The sequence below is a fragment of the Dromaius novaehollandiae genome, chromosome 2, assembly GCF_036370855.1.
Source record: "Dromaius novaehollandiae isolate bDroNov1 chromosome 2, bDroNov1.hap1, whole genome shotgun sequence".
NCBI classification, from domain to species: Eukaryota; Metazoa; Chordata; class Aves; order Casuariiformes; family Dromaiidae; genus Dromaius; species Dromaius novaehollandiae.
Window position 1 is genome coordinate 6,966,762 of NC_088099.1, and position 13,307 is coordinate 6,980,068.

A 13,307-nucleotide genomic window follows, 5' to 3' on the forward strand; every position below is an offset into this window, starting at 1 on the left:
GAGAGAAGCTGACTGACTGTGAGTTGCGTTCTTCATTAAAGAGCAATCTATCATCTTGTTTATGATGATAGATAATTGGCCTACATTTTGGTTAACGAGATAGGCAGCAAATCCAGTGTCTGGCCACCTGATCACATGAGGAAACATGCGAGTTTGCTTACCTTGCTGCTGCATGAAGCCTAAGAAAGCCACACAGGGGCAGAGGGAGTTTTTCCTCTTGCTTATTTGCACGTACGCGCAGAGGGGTTGATATCTCAGTGTAAAACCATTGGTTTTCCATGCGCTTGAACACGTAGCCAGTGGGGGAGTCTGAAACTTGTTTTGCGTGTGCAAGCCAGTACCATGCACAGGTCAGCGGGTGCTCTGAGCCTGTAAGCGAGCCTGCTCCTGTGAGTCTCCTTCCATTTGCTCCTCCAGTGGCAGCACTTGATCGTTGTCCTTCATTCTGAAGTCTTTTATTATTATTTTTTTCCGCAGTATTTGGTTGGATTTGCTTGTACTTTCCTCCTTTCAGACTGTTGGCACCACTTGCTTTGAAAATTGCCCTTCAAATTCTCTCTGACCCCTCAGGCACCTGGAGTGAGAGCTGCTGGGGGCTTGCAGTCAGGCCTAACCAATGTGAAATGTGCCTCTGCGAGTCAAGTGTTAGCTCTTGCAGTGCCTTAGACGGTAATTAATGGAGAGTTGTAAGTCAGACCCTTTAACTACGATGAGTCTTTAATATAGTGAAACAAGAAAGAACAGAGGAAGGAGAGTGACCTACGAGCTTCAGGCAGACCAAACCCCACCGACTGCAATGCCTGGCCCTGGCCGGGATGGTGCTGGGCTCTCTCCCTTTCAGTCCATTTCTCCTACGTGGTTAGTCACCCTTACAACATCCCTGTTGTTTTTTTTTTTTAAATCGTGTCCTGTTTCAGAAAGGGTAGTTTCATCCCGTCAGGTAAGAGTGAAAATTAGCTTAAGAATCTCTATTTGTTACCCTGCAAGCATTGCCCGACACGCACTCCCTGTCTGACTGCTGGTTTCTTCCTTTGAAGCAAAGGGAGGGGAAGAAAACATGGAAAGTGCAGAGAAAAGCACTGAGACCTGTGTCCTGAGGGAGGTTCAGGCCTCTCCTTCGTGGCACTGAGGACCTAAGCACAAAGAGGCAGGTCGAAGGACGTGAGCATCAGCATGCCTTGGAGGCCATGGGTACCTGCTCTCCTTCCAGCTATTACTTCCACACTTTGAAATCCCATTGTACTTGGGGGTGGTTTTCATTCCATTAGAATTAACCATGTGCCAAAGACTTCAACTCTAAACTTTTCAGCTTGTTATTTTGAATTCTTGGCCTCAGGCTGTGTCCTTAGCAGAAACACTAAAAATCTCTTATTGCAATATGGTTTGGGGTCTTTTTGAGGTTTCTTTTTCTTTTTCTTTTTTTTTTTTTTTTTGGTGGGGAGATTCTCTTTCTCTCCAATTTTTGCTTCATTATATAAGCAATTCTATGCAGCGAGGTATAGTGTGTTTTTGCAAGCAACATCAAAGTATAGATTTTACCTTACTGATGTCATAGCTGACATTAGCAGCTGTTTATTGCAAATACCTAGTAACAACACTCTCTATATTTCCAGGATCCAAATGTTACAATCCAGCACATGGTTGTTTAAAAATCTTCTTTTATTGCACAGCCGTATTGGCCACTACAGTCTGGACCAGCAGGTTACTTGGCTTGCTGAGGTTAAACTCTTAAGCCAGACCTTTTTGTAATTATGCCCCTCAGCTATAACTCTCTGGCATTCCCAATCTATGTTGCTTAAAACAAAGCTGTTTCTTATGTTCTTTAATTTCCTGTACTAATGCCAGCTTAAAATGGTGATTACAGCCTGATGGATATGTAGGTAGACTGATGCTTTTAACTTTTCTGAATCAATGACACTAATTTTATTGTGATTAATTGAACAGCATCCTGTAAGGCTCCTGTGAAGGATGTTGTATTTATGTAGTTTGTTGTCATCGCCCATCCTTGTGCATCTGAGGAGAGTGCAATCCTGTGAAATGCTTCTCTGTAGGTAACAAAAGCTAAAGACTTTGCTAAAACATCCAAAGGGGAAGACTTAACATTTATCTTAGATGCTTCAGAAAAATCCTGACACTCCTTAGAAAAGTTCTTGGAGGAAATGATGTCAGTTCCAGAATAATATTCTTATGTAGGAGTCTTCCACCTACATTTCTATAGAGCATTTTTCTAGGAAGCAGCATTTTCTTTTTCTCACCATGTTTCTAAAGTTTCCCCACAACCCATGGGTTATCACTTCTGTTGGCTACAAAAGAGGGTGAGCAAGTGTGAGAAGTAGAAAAGTAAAGGATTTTGTCTCAAGTGTCTAGTCTTCATAAGAGGGATGTGATCTAATGTTAATAGCATTTTCTAGCTGAAGTTCATGCTTTTCATGCTGAAAACACCTCGTTTGAATGCTCTTACAGCTGAACATAGTATTAGAGTACCACATGCATTCATTGCAGAGTCAGACAGTTCTTTTCACACCAGCAATGTGTTGCTGAGTGGAAAGGGTTTTAGAGACACGTAAAGACATGAAAACATGAAGAAAGTACTAACTGTGTTATGAACAGAAAATATTAGTCTGAGGTACCTTTGTTCTCTTTCATAGTAAGAGGAGTTGCATCTCCATTTCCTAGGGCTTTCCAAGCAATTGTAGAAAATTACTTTTAGCAGGTGCTCTAATCTACTTCTAAATGGAGTCTCCGTGGTCAGCAATGTTGGCAGTGACTCTGAGAGTCTGTAGACTCTGATCTCGTGGTGCCAAGTTCATATGAGAGAAGATCTGAGTGCAGATACTCCCAATCTTTCCCTTTCTTTTGACCACAGTGCTCACTTACTCAGAGTGGTGATTGGGGAGATTTTGCGGCCTGAAGAAATTGAGAGGAAAATGTCTTGCTTGCATTCAAAACAATGTCAAAACTTCCATTTTGCCTAAGATATTGCCAATTTATCTTAGGTGGAACTTAATTTCCAAACTGCAGTCCAACCTAGGCTTAAGTGATATCTCTCAAGTCTATCACAGCTGTACTCAACCATTAGTAATAACTTCAAAATCCAAGCAATGAGACCAGCTCTGTGGAGCCACTTGGGATGGGTCTTCAGTGGAAGATTAAGGAAAATCTCTCCACCTCTGGACATAATCCATCTCTCCATAATCCAGTTTAGTCCATCTCTGGACTAAGTTTCCAGCCAAGTGCATTGTATCAATGCAGTCATTTTCTCATGGGAAAAGAACCAAGTCTTACAAGGATTTTCATGTCCTGTTTGGACAGGATGTCTTAGCACAAGTGAGAAGAGCAGGGTTTTTTTTTTAAGGAATCCAGAGGATCCATTTTTCGGAGCACTGTGATAACGTCAGCAACACGTCATGGGCACTGTAGGTTGTAGCAGCACATCAGAGGCGGAAGTCTAATGGCAGATCCTGAGAGCAGATGCTGCCCTTGGGAGATGGGAGATTTAATTAAAAGGCTGCTGCAAACAAGGGCATGGATATACCACAGAAATTCAGAGTGCATATGCATGTTTTAGAAAGAAAAAAAAAAAAACCCACAGCTGGAATTTCTGCATTTTCTTCTTTCTTAACTCAGTAATGCTACTGTAATTTTTACTCAACTCTGTCTCTGACCAGAAACAATAGGAAGTCAAAGCAGGAAAGCTCTGGGACGAGGCGCTTCTAGGTTGGCAGCGAAAAAATTAAGTGTCTCTATTTTCTTTCTTTGTGAGATATACTTACTAATGTCTAAATTCTCAACTGATTTAAACTAGCTTGGCTCTACCTAAGCTGACAGAATCACTTATTATATCCACACATATATTATATTTCATTAAACATAAACAGTTCTTCATTTTGTTGCTCTTTCTATAGTCCACTGCAAATATGGACATGGTGACATCTCTCAATGCATCATTATTCCTTTTCCAGTGTTCAAAGCAGACTTATTTAAAAATTTGTGCTTGACTAATGATATTAGATTAGGCTTCTTAAAGTGTTGTTGAGTGTCTAATGTTGGTGGCTGACACTGTAGGAGATTTTTAACTTCAAAACCTATAGCAATGTATTCTCATCTCAACATGCAGTCCAGGGTTGCTATCTTGTGCTGTAAAGATTTGATCTCTATCAATATATAATTGCTATGTCTTTTCAAAAAGTGCATGATTTTTATACTGAGACACACTCTGCTTCCTGAGGAATCAATTTCTTTTTTGGGTGGCATTTCATTACTATTTCATTATTATTACTTTTCATTATTTATATTGCTGCTTTTCAGTTTGATTTATGGCAATATTCTGCTTTGCTAAAAAATAGCAGCAGCTGAAACACTCTGGGGGTTATTAGTGGCGGAAAAAAAATTAAAAGCTGTACGCATTGGACACACTCCACAAGACTGGTGAAGTGTCGTTTCAGCTGAAGTGACTGGATATTACTCAGTAATCAGCCTGTCTGGAGATAGTTCAGACCACCTCGATTCCTCCTTCTGACAGTTGGAGTTTCAAGCTCACCACGTGGCAGAGCAGAGAGGATTGCTCTGTTAGCAACCTCCTGCTCGGAGGCTGGTTTCTGCCAATGCCTCTGGTCTCTGTCAAAGTGCTTTCGCAAGCCCTGTCCTTCCCTAACCATCCCTGACCATCCCTAGCTGTGTCAACTGGAATTTGCACCGAACCTTCCCTATCTGAAGCCTACGGAGAACAGAAACAGAAACTGAAAGTTCTGCTGAGATCCACTTTCCAGCTAGTTAGGCAGTTCCTACCTAACAAATTCTCTAATACTGCAGGACTTTAGGGCATTGGCAGTGCCTTGGTCTCATATTTATTTCTTATGGTACTATAGAGCAGTAAGGTTTCGCCTATTACTGGATGTCTTAAATTTCCTGCAGGGGATTTATTATAATTGGGAAGTGTCTGGTGGCTTGTGCTGTGCTGGAGGTGTGTGGGGCAGATCTTTTGATTAAACATTTATTGCGCAGTTGCCTACAGTGAGGGAGAGAAGGACAGGGAGAGCCAGGCTGTCTCTTCCACCTTACATTTCATGTGATGATGCAACAGAGTGCTTACATAGTACCATCATTAGCTGTAAAGCAGAGAGTATTCTCTTTCTTTTTTTTTTTTTTCTTTTTTGGTATAGGGTTAGAACATTAATGGTAAGAAGTATCACGGTTTAATGAGAGTCAGTGATAGTCATGCCACCTGTATGCCATTTAACAAGGGAATCTGCAAGACACACAGGAAGAAAAAATTCCTGGGAGAAACAGAAAAGATATCATCATCCCAGGCTATTCTGGTGGTTCAAACAAAGGGTTGAGTACCTTAGATTAAAGATTTGGTCCTTCCAGAGGGTGGATGCAAGGTCAGCAGAGGATAGATGCATGGTGAGTGAGGGTGTGGAAGATGCTCAGATGATGTACACTGATGTAGTCCAGTCCATGACAGACCGCAAAACCTGAAAAGTTTGTTCACCGTCACAGTAGTACCCAGAACTGTCATAGAAGGTACCTAGTTTATGATTTTAATTAGGAATGACTGCCAAGATAGCTAAGATATTTAAACACTAAACCCCTGCTTAAGCCTCTAACTCCTAACTATTTCAAATATCTGAAATACTAGGCACTCATTTGCCATTGCAGCTCAAGCTATGGTTATCATTTCTCAGTTTGTCTTTTCAAATAAAAAATAATATTGCAAAGATCTTTGATATTGTGAAGTTAGCATACACCTGTCTGTGTTTCCTGTGTTTTCACCCAGTGGAAGAATTTACCTATAAGCCTATAACTGAAAGTGTTCAGTATGATCCCTTGAAAATCAGTTCCTCCACACTGAAGCCATCTATGATATGCTTTATTTATTGTCTCATATTTTTCAGCACATGTCCTGAGGGATATATATGCCTGAAGGCTGGGGAAAATCCCGACCATGGTTACACAAGCTTTGACACTTTTGGCTGGGCCTTTCTCTCTTTGTTTCGTCTTATGACTCAGGATTACTGGGAACGTCTCTATCAACAGGTATGAGATTTTTTTGTAAATTTTTGAAGTATAAAATAAACACATCTCCTGTTACAGTTAAATATACAATAATTAAAAAAAGAAAAAAAAAAGATAGTCATTAGATGAACTGTTCTCTGAGTGTTCTGGGCAAGAACCATCAATTGCTACAATTAATTTCTTAGGAGTGATGATACCAGAAGACATTAAACTGGGTGTATGGGGAGGAAGAAGAAAATTGGTACTTAGGGAAAGAAGCTTTGAATGAGTAATTTACCTAAATCTGAATGAAGTTTGCCACTTAATAAAGATCATCACATCAATACTTAATGATTGTTTGGTGGCTGGTGTAACATGAACTACTCTTCTGAGTCTAGCTCAAAAAAAAGAGACTAGAAAAGCTCCTGGTATATCTCTTCTTGCAAGATGTGACAATGAACACAAATTCACTGGACAATGAGACCACCTGGCACCCTTTCAGTTCTCCCTACGGCAAAATTTTCCCCAGGGAGGCCTAACAGCCAGGGGCGCCGTTGGACTCAGAGTTAAGTTACAGTCCTGTGTGCAAGGTTGTCTGGTAGTAAATACTCATTTTAGCATAGATTTGTTAAAATGTATGTAAGCTCAGAAAAACTGAATGTAAATATTCAGCACCGAATTACATGCTCTGTTCATGAAGCCACTGAGGATTTGCTTCTGCATCTCAAAAATGCCAAAACTGAAGGATACTCTTAAGGAAATCAGGGGAGCTAGCGTTGCCAGATACTACTCTGAAGGTACTGAGGTGGACATCTTTGAAGGCACTGAGGATTTCAACCTCACATGCAGTCCGTTATACAATTTTATTTCAGGAAAAAATAAAACAGAATGAAATCAAAGATTCTTTAAACAATTGTAATCATTTACTTGGTGCAGAACTTACGTACAACTCCAGAAGGTTGGAACTGTCATGGCAAATAACACCAAGCCCTTTTGTGTTTTGACCCTATGATAGCAGACAGTGGTTTCTATCACTAGCATCAGGTCCTTGACCATGGGAGATACCCAGAACAAGCTCAGCCTGTTACCCTAAATTCCATTTATGTCTATAAATCTGGTGGAGAACCAGGCAACACAGTCGATGGAGCCCAGAATATGGTGGTTCTTATCCTGAAGTAGATGTCTAAAAAGTTCACATGAATTATACCCTAAAAATATCTATTTTTCCCCACTGGCTGTAAAGGGACCGAGACTGTAGATACCTAAAGGGAAACAAGATGAATGCTACCTGGAAAGTCTCTATACATGGGACAAAAATAGATTGAGCTATGTGAGGGAAGCTTTCACTGCAGCTGATTGTAAGGTTATCTACTCTCAAAGAAATCCAGCAAAGGTGTTTGGCAAAGGAGGAAAGTATCCTTGCATTTTACTGCAAGGCACATAGAATTGTTTGACTGCAGCATAAAGATTTCTTTATGAGAAGGTTATTTCCTTGAATGTGGTTTTCATTTGTCCTGAAAGTGATTCTGTTCAGGCTATTAACAAGGACAGAATGCAATAGTACGTAAATCTAAGTTTCTAAAAACGTTTTATGAAAGCTGGGGTTTTTTGTTGTTGTTTGAAAGCATTGTAAGCAAATGTTAGCCGTTTAATTTTTGTGTTTACAGACTCTCAGATCTGCTGGGAAGATCTACATGCTCTTTTTTATGCTGGTCATCTTCCTGGGCTCATTTTATTTGATCAACCTGATTCTGGCTGTTGTAGCCATGGCTTATGAAGAGCAGAACCAAGCCACTATTGCTGAAACAGAGGAGAAGGAAAGGAAGTTTCGGGAAGCCATGGAGATGTTAAAGAAAGAGCAGGAGGTCTGTAAGCTATGACATGATTAGCCTTGAGTAACTTGAGCAGTCAGTACTCTGAGATTCACATTCTCTTTATTTTACATTTATCTGATCACTGATATAAGAGTTTGCTTGAAAACAGCTTAATGTTTGTCATCCAGGACAGAGTTATTACAGTCCTTTCTAAAAGAAAAATGATGGCTCTTCCTGCTAGAATTGGGGCCCTTTAGGGTTTACATATCCACAGATGTACCAGTTTAACTGTAGTAGCCCATACCAGCAGAGGAAGCTATATTGGCTGACATAAAAGACGTCTTCATGATGATATAACTACATCTGCATTTGAGCACAGACCAGCAATTTTGGTAGCTCTGTCACAGCCCTAGCTGAATATTCTTCCTCCAGCACTTTAGTTCCTGTTCATTTCCACTCTCTTTCATTCAAATAGTCATTAACACCCAATTGCCTCATAAAGAAGATAAAGATGGAGGGCAACCAGTTTGAAACGTATATGTCTTTGTACCTGAACAAATGAACAGGCAGATCTCGAGGTTAAGTTTTGCACATTATGCAAAGGATATGGGTTTAATGTCGTGTCGTAAGTTTGAGCAAAACAGGGAGGCCAAAACATGGCTGTAACAATATAGTCTTAATAGCACTAGTTAATTTGCCTGTGGTTTGTGTGGGGTAAAAAGTCTTTATTAACCAGCTGAAGAGAACGTTTTAGGTGCTGTGAACAAGAAAACAATAAGAAAATTAGTCTGAAATAACACGCGGCACTGTAGTTCAGAGAAATAAATCCTTGATACACAATATAAACTAATATACATAATTTTCTTTTGGGTATGTATGGCTTCAGGGCCTAATCCAAAGCCCATTTAAATCCTTGGAAAGAAAATAGAAAATACAATTCATCCTTGACAAAGTGTTAGTAGAGGCTTATGCATTGACTAAGTCCTTTTAGAGATCTACTTTGCAGATGCAATTTAGTCCATATATAGGCGCTTTGAACAGAATAACTTTCTGCCATAACCTTAGGGAGTAAGCTGAGCTCCAACTCACACCTATTTTATACAAATTTTCATGTGTTTTGACTCCAGCAGAGCTCTTCCTAATAACAGTCAACTCTGGTAGCCCCAGCTGTAATTAAAGATACTTAAGAATTTCCTTTTGATGACTTTGATTTCAGTTAAGCCTGCACATATGTACACAAGAAAAGAACATTAAGCTCTGAAAGTCAGACTGTGCCAAAATGAAGGTTGCTTATGAAAACCTTATTTGTTCCTTTTATGTATATGCTTTATAAAGTAGTCTTTTCTCACATGATGATGTCTAATTTTTCCTGTGCCCTACACAGTACAGAGGGTGGACAGTGCATGACTCAAGAGCAGCTCTTCACTTTCTCATCATTTGCCATGTAGCCTTAGGCCTACTCAAGCATGCTGTTCCTTATTCAGGCATTTCGTTCAAAGCCTGCTTCAAAGACAAAATGACTAACATCTTCAGAGGTTTTTTCAGTGGCTCTCGTCACCACATAAACTCTGTGTGCTTCAAAAACATTCATGTGTATCTGCAGTACTCTTGGAGTACTATCTCAATTTTATGGAGAGGAAACTTAGGAAAAGAGAGATTAAAGTCAAACATATTCGCTGGTTTTCGGGTGTCTGAGATGCCTAGGCACTATCGCCTGTCACTTTGTATCTACAGGATACAGTTCTCCACGACTTCATGTGAAGCTGAGTAATTCTACGAATCAAACCCCAACAACTCAAATTAGATATCCTGAAGAGAAGGCTGAGGAAGGTGAACTGGGTGGTCTGCTACACTGTGTAGCCCTCAGCTGTCCCTGGCCGTGATGCCATCAGGCAGCTAGGGCAAAGCAAGATCTTTTCCAGAACCACCTTGCTGCTGCCACCTTCAAGGGTCTGTGGGCATCCTGCAGGCTGACTCCTGATTGGGATAATTTTGTACCTGTCTGTGGACAGGAGATGTTTGGTGGGATCTGGGAGCCTTAGCCTGTGCCCTGCATGATCTCCATGTCAGAGATCCTGAGCTAAGCTTCTGCCCCGTTGTCCAGCCACCGCCCATCCTTGCTGTGCAGGTCCAGTCCCAGGTGTTTCCTTGGAGCTAACACAGTGGGTTACGGCATGCAGTGCCTGAGGGGCAGGAGACTGTCCAGCACACTGGTGGGAAACAAAACAGAAAGGGTGGATAGGCTGGATGTGGGGACATTCTCCATGACGAGAAACAATCCGGACTAAAATTTTTTTCAACAAGTAAAGAAGTCACAGAGGGTAGAAACTTTTCAACCCAAGCAATAGGGAAGAAAATGCTAAGAAACTGAAAATTACCTTGATTAACAGTGAGAGTACAACAAGCCAAATAGCACAACCTACAATATTTTCTAGATAAATAAAATATGATGGCAATCAGAAAGAAAAACTGAAACTTGTTTCATCAGCTTTTACGTTGTGCAGTACAAAGGGAGCACAAATATAATTGATAGGCCTGCTTGGAGACTATCAGTCAATTTGTACAATTGGTCTAACGCATTCCTAAACCTGAACTTAACACCAAAAGACTAGCTGAATCTTTATGAGGAGAAAGCACTTGAACATAGCAATTAAATCAATTGACTCAAAAAAAAGAACAATAGCCTAGACCAGTGTCTGAACCCTCCTTCTCCTCTCTGCTCTAAGCAGCTTGCACATGAAAGGTATTTCCCACAGGAATTAAGTTTTGCTGCATTCTCAGCTTGATAGAGCTACCGCTACTCCTTGAAATACATGATTGATTCTTTACATGACTGTTAAGTGCCTTCACTTTCCTTGGACTGATGCCTGTGGGAGGAAGGGAGTATTTTGTTGCGGAGAGCTGATTGCCTGTTTGATTCTGGTGGCTTACAGACAATAGCATTGAGGATTCATAGGTTTCTCCTGTTCTTGGGAACCCGGAGAGATTTATATACATATAATATATATATGTAAAAATCACTCATTTTTTGTATTATGACTTGGGGCTCTGCAAATGGGCCTGTCTCTGGGTCTGAGGTGTTGATACTGCTGAGACAGTGGCTTCTCCAAACCTGACCTCGTGCATTGTGCTTAGAGCTGTCTTGATAGAGGATCCCTCACTTTCCTCCCACCCATACCCTGACAGGCATCCAGCTTGCTAGCGTAGGCTGCAGCTTCCTCTCTGGGTATACGGGTTCCTCCTTTTGGCTGTTCATTTGCTTTCAAGCCTCTTGCTTTGTGCGCTCAGGCTTTTGAATTTGGCTTCTGCTGGGTTTCCAGCAGATTGCCCGTTATCAGCGAGTTCCCGCAGTGATCCCATAAGATACCCAGCACAGCACTGAAGCACATAGGTAGCGAAGTCCACCTTATCTCCAGCTGAGCCCGTGGTTTTCTCCGATCATAGCTGTCTGTGCTGCTGCTTGGGATAAGCGTTTACAGAAAAGTGTCAGCTGGACTGCCTGCAGTTAGCAGTATCCCTCTGGGGCAGGAGAGGAAAGCTCCCAGCAGCCAGCGCGGCTCCATTCCTGTCCAACTTTCTCAGTTCGAGGGGCTTAAGTTCAGGGGAAGGTTAATTTTGTCATTCTCCAAGTCAAGATCTTTCTAACTGGAAGCACAAGTGTTACTCCGGGGAGTATCTGTGCAGTGCACACAGGCGGATGTGCAAACACAGGCTGTTCTTCTAGTGAAACATAGGAGGACCTTGTCCTTGAGTCCTACATAAATCAGATTTTATATGGCCATTCTTAATGCTCCATCATAGATTTGGAGTAGATCTGGGTAGCAGCATGACCTGCACATGTGTATTTATACTAGGAATTTGGCTTGCTTGCACTTGTTGTATATTCTCCTCGTGGCTAAGTGGGGAGGTTAGAAACATTAAGACAAGTTCCAGCCAAATGAGATAATTTTATGATGAATGATCACTTAGAATTTTTAATTTATCTCCTATACAACCTAAAACTTATAGTGAAAAATAATTGCTGAACAGAATAATGATTAGTTCTCACTGGCATCCTAAACCCAAATGATACATCTTGCACCTTCTACCATCTTTTTTTTTAGGCACTAGCTGCTAAAGGAATTGATTCAATGTCACTTAGCTCATTGGAAATGTCACCTTTAGCATCCAAAAATGCTAAAGAAAGAAGAAATAGACGAAAGAAAAAGAAGTCTTTGGGGACAGAAGAGTATGGGGAAGACCAAAGGAATCCCAAATCCGAATATGATGATGGTCAGAGGAGAATGGTAAGCCATGGTCTGAAATGCCACTTATTTCACAGTGTACTTTGCTGGATAGGCCAAGCTCTGAATAGACAATTAAAGCTGAAACTTTCGTCTGTAAGGAAGAATCAGATATTTGACATTATGACTGACCTGCAGACATTCTGTGTTAGAAGGAAATATAATAGCACTTTATTTTCAAAATGAATTAAAAATGCCCATTAACATTCTTATGAATCTGTTTTGTTTTGATTTTTTATTATTTTTTCACTTTAAGATTACCTGCAACCTGATTTATTTTCTTATTCTAATTTCATTCATCTGGTTATACCTATCCTATCCCTACCAGACCTAAAATATTCTTAGAAGAAACATGCAAAGCTTAAAAAGAAAAGAGAGGAGGAGAAAGGAGGAAGCTTGTTTCTGAGGGCATTTTTAATAATATACAAAGAAGATATTAACGTTTTTCTATTCCTTTGCTAGTTGCCTTCAAGTCAAAACTTTGTGGCACTTGTTTCTACTTTATATTGCAGGAAAAAAATGGAGTGAGGCTGTTGTTAAATAGGGGTTTAAATAAATGTTATTGACATGCATGAATATGAATCTGCACATACTCTATGTATCAAATGATCATGAATAGCTTCAGATAATTTGCCTTTGCTTAACTGAGGGCAAAGTTTAAATCAGTTTGTTTGTTTTTTTGAATAGCCATGTAATGGGCTAAGTCTTTTAATATTTTGTTGTCAGTGAATTTAGGGATATTTGGCAGCCATAAAAAGCTCATAGAAAAGATGTAAGTAATTGTGACCAATTAATGACTCCCCAGCTCACAAAATTTACATAGAGCTGGATTTCTGTAAATGGCATGTATTTTTACATGTTTTTAATAGGTTTTGTTGTTGTTTCATTGGGCGACTGGGTTGTATTACTAATTATACCTTTGTTAAAGCTAGAATTGCTCTTTAGCTTCATTCTGGACGGGTCTGAAGGCACCACATACCAGAATGAGCATGGACTGGAGCTGTGCATTGCCAGTTTGTTCCTTAGATTAATATTTCTTGTTTTCACTTTTCACCCCTGGATGTCATATGCATGAGAGACATGGGAGACACATTTCAAAGCTTATAGTAAATCTTCTTTGTAAGGCTGTGTCTGGCATGGTTGGAGGGAGTGAGGCTGAGTCATCATTCAGATGCAATCTGAGCAGCTGTAAGTGTGTTGCCATCAGGAATCA

General features: G+C 40.4%; 1 protein-coding gene across 2 annotated transcripts in view; it reads left to right on the plus strand.

Annotated features, from left to right (window-relative positions):
- LOC112981268 (sodium channel protein type 5 subunit alpha-like) overlaps nt 1-13,307 on the plus strand; it is a 164,994-nt gene that overhangs the window by 40,203 nt on the left and 111,484 nt on the right. For both annotated transcript variants that reach the window (XM_064505711.1, XM_064505712.1), the window contains exons 6-8: nt 5,898-6,039; nt 7,665-7,862; nt 11,915-12,097. In XM_064505711.1, coding sequence (XP_064361781.1) covers nt 5,898-6,039; nt 7,665-7,862; nt 11,915-12,097 — 523 coding nt within the window. The remainder of the gene's footprint in view (nt 1-5,897; nt 6,040-7,664; nt 7,863-11,914; nt 12,098-13,307) is intronic.